Raw genomic sequence first — 9,544 nt, forward strand, 5'->3', positions numbered from 1 at the left:
CTATTTAAGCAATAGCGAAAATCAGACCTGAAAAAAGTCAGGCCTGTACGGGACTCGAACCACTGACCTCTGCGATACTAGTGCAGCGCTCTACCAATTGAGCTAACAAGCCAACTGGGAGCAGGCCGTTAAGTTGATTCGTAATAAACCCGTGAAAGTGATAAATGAGATACAATGAATATATGAAGTTCATATATTTTGAACTGCGGTATTAGATACATATGATGCACGATCCTCGCAGCAGATAGCGCTATTTAAGCAATAGCGAAAATCAGACCTGAAAAAAGTCAGGCCTGTACGGGACTCGAACCACTGACCTCTGCGATACTAGTGCAGCGCTCTACCAATTGAGCTAACAAGCCAACTGGGAGCAGGCCGTTAAGTTGATTCGTAATAAACCCGTGAAAGTGATAAATGAGATACAATGAATATATGAAGTTCATATATTTTGAACTGCGGTATTAGATACATATGATGCACGATCCTCGCAGCAGATAGCGCTATTTAAGCAATAGCGAAAATCAGACCTGAAAAAAGTCAGGCCTGTACGGGACTCGAACCACTGACCTCTGCGATACTAGTGCAGCGCTCTACCAATTGAGCTAACAAGCCAACTGGGAGTAGGCCGTTAAGTTGATTCGTAATAAACCCGTGAAAGTGATAAATGAGATACAATGAATATATGAAGTTCATATATTTTGAACTGCGGTATTAGATACATATGATGCACGATCCTCGCAGCAGATAGCGCTATTTAAGCAATAGCGAAAATCAGACCTGAAAAAAGTCAGGCCTGTACGGGACTCGAACCACTGACCTCTGCGATACTGGTGCAGCGCTCTACCAATTGAGCTAACAAGCCAACTGGGAGCAGGCCGTTAAGTTGATTCGTGAATAAACCCGTGAAAGTGATAAATGAGATACAATGAATATATGAAGTTCATATATTTTGAACTGCGGTATTAGATACATATGATACACGATCCTCGCAGTAGATAGCGCTATTTAAGCAATAGCGAAAATCAGACCTGAAAAAAGTCAGGCCTGTACGGGACTCGAACCACTGACCTCTGCGATACTAGTGCAGCGCTCTACCAATTGAGCTAACAAGCCAACTGGGAGTAGGCCGTTAAGTTGATTCGTAATAAACCCGTGAAAGTGATAAATGAGATACAATGAATATATGAAGTTCATATATTTTGAACTGCGGTATTAGATACATATGATGCACGATCCTCGCAGCAGATAGCGCTATTTAAGCAATAGCGAAAATCAGACCTGAAAAAAGTCAGGCCTGTACGGGACTCGAACCACTGACCTCTGCGATACCAGTGCAGCGCTCTACCAATTGAGCTAACAAGCCAAATGGGAGCAGGCCGTTAAGTTGATTCGTGAATAAACCCGTGAAAGTGATAAATGAGATACAATGAATATATGAAGTTCATATATTTTGAACTGCGGTATTAGATACATATGATGCACGATCCTCGCAGCAGATAGCGCTATTTAAGCAATAGCGAAAATCAGACCTGAAAAAAGTCAGGCCTGTACGGGACTCGAACCACTGACCTCTGCGATACTAGTGCAGCGCTCTACCAATTGAGCTAACAAGCCAACTGGGAGCAGGCCGTTAAGTTGATTCGTAATAAACCCGTGAAAGTGATAAATGAGATACAATGAATATATGAAGTTCATATATTTTGAACTGCGGTATTAGATACATATGATGCACGATCCTCGCAGCAGATAGCGCTATTTAAGCAATAGCGAAAATCAGACCTGAAAAAAGTCAGGCCTGTACGGGACTCGAACCACTGACCTCTGCGATACTAGTGCAGCGCTCTACCAATTGAGCTAACAAGCCAACTGGGAGTAGGCCGTTAAGTTGATTCGTAATAAACCCGTGAAAGTGATAAATGAGATACAATGAATATATGAAGTTCATATATTTTGAACTGCGGTATTAGATACATATGATGCACGATCCTCGCAGCAGATAGCGCTATTTAAGCAATAGCGAAAATCAGACCTGAAAAAAGTCAGGCCTGTACGGGACTCGAACCACTGACCTCTGCGATACTGGTGCAGCGCTCTACCAATTGAGCTAACAAGCCAACTGGGAGCAGGCCGTTAAGTTGATTCGTGAATAAACCCGTGAAAGTGATAAATGAGATACAATGAATATATGAAGTTCATATATTTTGAACTGCGGTATTAGATACATATGATACACGATCCTCGCAGTAGATAGCGCTATTTAAGCAATAGCGAAAATCAGACCTGAAAAAAGTCAGGCCTGTACGGGACTCGAACCACTGACCTCTGCGATACTAGTGCAGCGCTCTACCAATTGAGCTAACAAGCCAACTGGGAGTAGGCCGTTAAGTTGATTCGTAATAAACCCGTGAAAGTGATAAATGAGATACAATGAATATATGAAGTTCATATATTTTGAACTGCGGTATTAGATACATATGATGCACGATCCTCGCAGCAGATAGCGCTATTTAAGCAATAGCGAAAATCAGACCTGAAAAAAGTCAGGCCTGTACGGGACTCGAACCACTGACCTCTGCGATACCAGTGCAGCGCTCTACCAATTGAGCTAACAAGCCAACTGGGAGCAGGCCGTTAAGTTGATTCGTGAATAAACCCGTGAAAGTGATAAATGAGATACAATGAATATATGAAGTTCATATATTTTGAACTGCGGTATTAGATACATATGATACACGATCCTCGCAGTAGATAGCGCTATTTAAGCAATAGCGAAAATCAGACCTGAAAAAAGTCAGGCCTGTACGGGACTCGAACCACTGACCTCTGCGATACTAGTGCAGCGCTCTACCAATTGAGCTAACAAGCCAACTGGGAGCAGGCCGTTAAGTTGATTCGTAATAAACCCGTGAAAGGAATAAATGAGATACAATGAAATATATGAAGTTCATATATTTTGAACTGCGGTATTAGATACATATGATACACGATCCTCGCAGTAAACAGCGCTATTTAAGCAATAGCGAAAATCAGACCTGAAAAAAGTCAGGCCTGTACGGGATTCGAACCACTGACCTACTCCATTGATTTATCACTTTCACGGGTTTATTACGAATCAACTCAACAGCCTGTTCCCAGTTGGCTTGTTAGCTCAATTGGTAGAGCGCTGCACTAGTATCGCAGAGGTCAGTGGTTCGAATCCCGTACAGGCCTGATTTTTTTCAGGTCTGATTTTCGCTATTGCTTAAATAGCGCTATCTACTACGAGGATCGTGTATCATATGTATCTAATACCGCAGTTCAAAATATATGAACTTCATATATTTCATTGCATCTGATTTATCACTTTCACGGGTTTATTACGAATCAACTCAACGGCCTGCTCCCAGTTGGCTTGTTAGCTCAATTGGTAGAGCGCTGCATTAGTATCGCAGAGGTCAGTGGTTCGAATCCCGTACAGGCCTGATTTTTTTCAGGTCTGATTTTCGCTATTGCTTAAATAGCGCTATCTACTACGAGGATCGTGTATCATATGTATCTAATACCGCAGTTCAGAATATATGAACTTCATATATTTCATTGCATCTGATTTATCACTTTCACGGGTTTATTACGAATCAACTCAACGGCCTGCTCCCAGTTGGCTTGTTAGCTCAATTGGTAGAGCGCTGCACTAGCGCAGAGGTCAGTGGTTCGAATCCCGTACAGGCCTGATTTTTTTCAGGTCTGATTTTCGCTATTGCTTAAATAGCGCTATCTACTACGAGGATCGTGTATCATATGTATCTAATATCGCAGTTCAAAATATATGAACTTCATATATTTCATCGTATCTGATTTATCACTTTCACGGGTTTATTACGAATCAACTCAACGGCCTGCTCCCAGTTGGCTTGTTAGCTCAATTGGTAGAGCGCTGCATTAGTATCGCAGAGGGAAGTTAGTGGTTCGAATCCCGTACAGGCCTGATTTTTTTCAGGTCTGATTTTCGCTATTGCTTAAATAGCGCTATCTACTACGAGGATCGTGTACCATATGTATCTAATACCGCAGTTCAAAATATATGAACTTCATATATTTCATTGCATCTGATTTATCACTTTCACGGGTTTATTACGAATCAACTCAACGGCCTGCTCCCAGTTGGCTTGTTAGCTCAATTGGTAGAGCGCTGCACTAGTATCGCAGAGGTTAGTGGTTCGAGTCCCGTACAGGCCTGGTTTTTTTCAGGTCTGATTTTCGCTATTGCTTAAATAGCGCTATCTACTGCGAGGATCGTGTATCATATGCATCTAATACCGCAGTTCAAAATATATGAACTTCATATATTTCATCGTATCTGATTTATCACTTTCACGGGTTTATTACGAATCAACTCAACGGCCTGCTCCCAGTTGGCTTGTTAGCTCAATTGGTAGAGCGCTGCACTAGTATCGCAGAGGTTAGTGGTTCGAATCCCGTACAGGCCTGATTTTTTTCAGGTCTGATTTTCGCTATTGCTTAAATAGCGCTATCTACTGCGAGGATCGTGTATCATATGTACATACATACATACATACATACATATACACTTTATTTGTCACGTAGGTCGATAAAAAGCAGCTAAAAAGCTGATGTGGACCTACAAACTAAAGCGTATCTACAAAATTTAAATGTTATTTTATCTAAAATGTCGGATTTTGTTTTAAGAGCAGATCTGAGAGAAACAGTGTTCGGTTTGCTCTTTCAGTACATGGGTAAGTTGTTCCATAAAATGGACGCGTAGTGAGAGGAGGAAGGTCGACGGAAGTCACTTTTAGGGCGTTGCGCGTATAGTTTCAGACTGTCCCTTAGATTTCTCAACGGAGAGTGTTTAAAAAATAGAGAGCTTATGCCAGCCGGAGCTCTAATGTAAAATGCCTGATAAGATATAGTTGCAATCCTCTTTTTGTAGATGTATGATAAGGACTTCCATTTTGTCGCTGCCAGGACTTCAGTGTTGGGGGTAGATTCCGTTAGGTTAAAATAAATCTCGCGGCTCCAATGTGAATGTCCTCTAGGGTCTGAAGTGACTTTGAAGATCCCCATAGTGCAATTGAATACGTAATACTTGGAATAATACCTTTGAAATAAATTGACCCTAAGATGTGATTGTCGAGTCCTTTTAAGTGTTCGAGTTTCTTCACTCTTGATGAAAAACGCTTGCTCAAAGATTTTTTACATGTGGCGACCAAGAGAATTTATTATCGATAAGAATCCCTCAACATGTAGCTTTGGAAACAGACGACAACTTATTTTGCCCTAAACAAATTTTCTGTAAGGGTCCGATGAATTTTGATTTTGATAACAACATTAGTTCAGTTTTTGCAGATAAATAAGGTAAACTTTACGACACGTTGTAACCGACAAGTTAATTACCGACACTTCACCGACAGGTTTTTTGGGGAGCTCTTCTTCACAATTACCAGACTTACCGTAAAGTCTGGGACCAAGTAAAGACCCTTGGGGCACACCCGTATCACCGTGACAAATTGTTTACGATTTGCAAGGTAATTTAGGAGCCAATCGTAAAAGGAGCCACTAATGCCTATAGAGTGTAATTTATCCATAAGAACGGTATGGTTGACGCAATCGAACGCTTTCTGAAAATCAATGAAGACTACGCCTGAGGCAGTTTGAAGTGGTTCCAAGTAATTTATCATCATCATCTTTATTTGCCTTATTTTAACAATAAAAAATATTTAATTAAAGCGATAACAGTTAGAAGGCGAGGAGACCCAAGAAGCCACCAGGCTTATGGAAGAGCCACCTCACTTACAATAATAAATCAAGTAAAGAAAAAGTGCTGCGAATGTGCGGCTTGGCCAATTTAGTGACTATTTAAGTAAAAACTCCTGCAATTTCGTTTTAAAGCTGAGAAAGTTTGACGAACGAGTGACTGAAATAGGGAGAGAGTTCCAAATTTTAGGACCTTGGTAGAGAATTGTAAACTGCTTGACATTTGTACGGTACAAATGCGTTCGATAATTAGTGGCTGTTCTGGTACCAAAGTTGTGAATTTGGCTATTCCTTACAAAAAGATCGAGAAGCAATGGGGGCAATAAGTTATTTTAGAAATAAAACATAAATTTAGCGATTTCAAACGTATTGACTAGGAAAATATCTAAAATTCCTAGTTTGGAGAATAAAGGGGCAGAGTGGTCTCGATAGTCTGAGTTGGTGCTAGCCCGCACAGCTCGCTTTTGCAAATAATAAATTCTATTTAAGTTAGATACGTATGTGGACGACCAGATGGAGTTACAATAGATGATATAAGGATAATCTAAGGTGTAATACAAAGTGAGTTTGGTTGCAGAGGATAGGGAAAAGCGAGACCTAAATTATAATACCTATTGATTTACTGATTTGTTTACATACCTAGCTGATAAAATTATGGTATTTCCAGGTGAGATGATTGTCAATATAGACCCCAAGGAATTTAGTTACATTAGCTTGTTGTAGGGATTTACCTCCAAAGGAGAGAGAAATGCTAGAGTTAAATTTCTTCTGTCTGGGTTTAAAATCATGTAGTTGGTTTTCTTTATACTAACTGAAAGCTTGTTACATTTTAGCCAAACGTTAATGTTTTGGAGTTCATCATTAAGTATGGATTCTAAGCAATTTAGATTTGAGTGAGAATAAAAGATACTGGTGTCATCTGCAGCGAAAAAGTAGAGGGTCTGATAATTCAGAGGCATTAAGAAGGTCATTAATGTATAGAATAAACAATAGTGGGCCTAAAATCGAACCTTGAGGGACGCCACACTTGATGGTTTGCATCGGAGAGCAAGCTTGATCGAATTGGACAACATAATTGCTGGCAAAATTACCCCTTTTATGAGCTCAACATTAAGAATGGCAATCAATATTTGCTTAACAACAGCGTTAGGTTTTGTACTTATCACTACTAGCCTTGTTAGTGTTGACAACATTATACTCACAAACCAGCTGGATGTCAGTAGCAAAGATGTTACAATTAACTTCAACTGGAATGCTTGATTTATTGAGAAACCTCAGTAAATTCCTTAAATCCCACATTTAATTGTGTCACTTGATAATGCAGGTGAAGTCTCTCCATTGTTCATTTCCGGTGTATAACAAGCGATTTACATGTAGTCCCCATTTGCTTTTAACATGTTAAGCAATTATGCCTTTTATGAGCTCAACATTAAGAATGGCAATCAATATTTGCTTACAGACGGTGTTAGATTTTGTTTGTATCATCATTAGCCTTTTTACTGGTGACAACATCATACATGTACTCACAAAACAGCAAGATGGCAGTAGCAAACTGAAGATGTTAAAATTAACTTCAACTGAAACACTCGATTTGTTGTTACTGCCTCAGTAAATTCTTCAAGTTCCACATTTGAAAGTGTTGTTTGATAATACAGATGACATTTCTCCAGTATTGGTTTCCTGTGTCTAACAAGCCATCTAGTCCCATTTGCTTTTAACACGTCCATGGTTATGTACTGAAGTTGAAACTGTCTGTTTTTCTCCTCCAAAATTCATGTAGCCCAGGAACAATACACAGCCAACAAGTGCCACAGAACCTCCGATCATCATCACTTTGTTCTAAATTTGAGAACAAAGAATTACAATAAAATTACAAAATGTTTTCCTTCTGGCAATGCTTCTGTCAAAAAAAATGATGGTTGTGTCTTGTTTCCGACAATCAACTCTAAAAAACTCCAAAAACTCCTTCTTTGCTGTCAATGTCTATGAGACTTAGTTTTCACAACTTTGTGAATTTAAGCAGTCAAACATTTATTTAAAAAAAATAAGATTTATAGGAAGGGGAGATGACAAAACGTGAAGCCCTACTCAATGGAGTACGTTATGGAGTGCCTAAATGGAGTACCCCTAAAAACCATGTATTGGTCTAGTAAAATACTTAATAAACATGGTGAATCATTTAGACGTACATATCTTAATGTATTTTGAGTGGGTTTTGTTCATCACATGGAGTTTTTTTAATCTTTCTAGTCAAAGGACTCATTATGCATTACACAGCGGAAAAACCAAAATGGAAGAACCAGTAGGACTGAGAGCCCCCTGTCCCCCAAAAAACTGGACTGCATTGAACTGTGACAATTGGGGAGTCGGCAAGCTCAAAATACCTTAAGATATGTGCTTCTAAATGATCTACCATGTTTATAAAGTATTGCATTTGACCAATACTTGATTTTTAGGGGTACTCCATTTAGGTACTCCATAGGATTCTCCCTGGATTAGGGCTCCATGTTTTGTAATCTCCCTATGGAAAGTTACCACAATGATTGGTAATGCAAAATTTCATTCAAAATTACAGACTTTAATTCTTGGAAAAATTTTAGGTATATTGAGGCAATGAGGCTTCTTTTGTTATCTGCGTGTTTATAAGGCAGCTACCGGTACCCCTAAATCAGCCAGAATGTTAATAGTAATAGTAATCAAAGTTTAATATCTTTACATGGTTACCCATATTGCCCGAGCCAGAGGCTCATGTATGAAACGGAAGACAACAACCCACCCATCTCACCCCAGGGGAGGACATCCATCACACAGTAATCTTGTGCGTGGGAAATTAACGTCTCCTACCCCTAACCCTGCAGGAGACAGGACCTCCATTTATTCGTCCCTATCCGAGAAGACTAGAATATCTAAACCATTTCTTGATGTTATAGAAAGGCAGCATATTCTTCTCAGTTATTTTAAGACCTTGAGTGTTGGTCTGGCCGGGGCTCGAACCCTCAACCTCCCGCACATCAGTCCAGTGCTCTATCTATTGAGCTAACCGAGAGGCGGTTGAAATCAAACCAATGAATCCTTTCACTCCAAAGATCTGATTGTTAATTCTCTCCTCTAGCTGCTAGGTACACATTTCCTCGTATATTAGTTAAGAGACTTTTGATGTTGGATCAAGAGCACAACTACCACCTGTTAACTTTGAGTATTCTCATTACCTGTTTGCTGTGTAATGTATGGATATGATAGAGAGAAGTTACATGTTAATCAGGGTGCTTAATGCAAGTGTTTGTGTAATGGGAATGAGAGTTGCACGGGAGTAGTTGTTTTTAAGTCTAATGAATGAATCATAATTCACTGGGCGCCAAAGTGCATTACACAATATGAAATGTTTCGTAGCTCTTCAAAATATTTTAAGATAATATCTACAACTTAATTTATTGGATAACACATAGTTAGTTCCATCTACTAACTATGGATAACATGAATCTAAGCCAGGCCGAGAACAACCTGATTTTTCTTGCTTCATTATCAAAACAAATAAAAATGAGAATAAACCAAGGATACTCACAGGTTTGATAAATAACTCTGGATTGATCAATCGAAATGCTAGTGTAGATTGTCTAGCATTTTTCTTTTCTGGTGAAGACGCCATCTTGTTTTTAAGTTTTGTTTTTGTGAAGAACTGGAAACCAATGTTAGTGTCCAGTTTCATTCGACAGAATGTAACACCACGATGGAATGCCTGATCATTTTTGCATAATTGCAAGTTTTCTCAGAGATTTAATAGAAAAATTTT

At 39.4% G+C, this 9,544-nt stretch overlaps 1 protein-coding gene across 1 annotated transcript; it reads right to left on the reverse strand.

Moving 5' to 3' along the window:
- Window positions 1–5,650: 5,650 nt before the first annotated feature.
- Window positions 5,651–9,460, reverse strand: LOC148743502 (small integral membrane protein 8-like). The gene is made up of 2 exons (XM_088727024.1): window positions 9,317–9,460; window positions 5,651–7,593 (listed from the first exon to the last, which is right to left on the reverse strand). The coding sequence occupies exons 1-2, from the start codon at window positions 9,458–9,460 to the stop codon at window positions 7,453–7,455; spliced, it is 285 nt and encodes a 94-aa protein (XP_088583150.1). The 3' UTR covers window positions 5,651–7,452.
- Between the last annotated feature and the right edge of the window lie 84 nt (window positions 9,461–9,544).

The sequence above is a fragment of the Stylophora pistillata genome, chromosome 1 (genome assembly GCF_964205215.1).
Source record: "Stylophora pistillata chromosome 1, jaStyPist1.2, whole genome shotgun sequence".
Lineage (NCBI taxonomy): Eukaryota > Metazoa > Cnidaria > Anthozoa > Scleractinia > Pocilloporidae > Stylophora > Stylophora pistillata.

What these genes read in the sequence shown, in the direction of transcription:
- LOC148743502 (XM_088727024.1), bottom strand. Translation starts at nt 9,460, where the DNA reads ATGAAACTGGACACTAACATTGGTTTCCAGTTCTTCACAAAAACAAAA. An exon ending in CAGAGTTATTTATCAAACCT is followed by an intron (nt 7,594 to 9,316) that starts GTGAGTATCCTT and finishes TCTCAAATTTAG; the next exon opens with AACAAAGTGATGATGATCGG.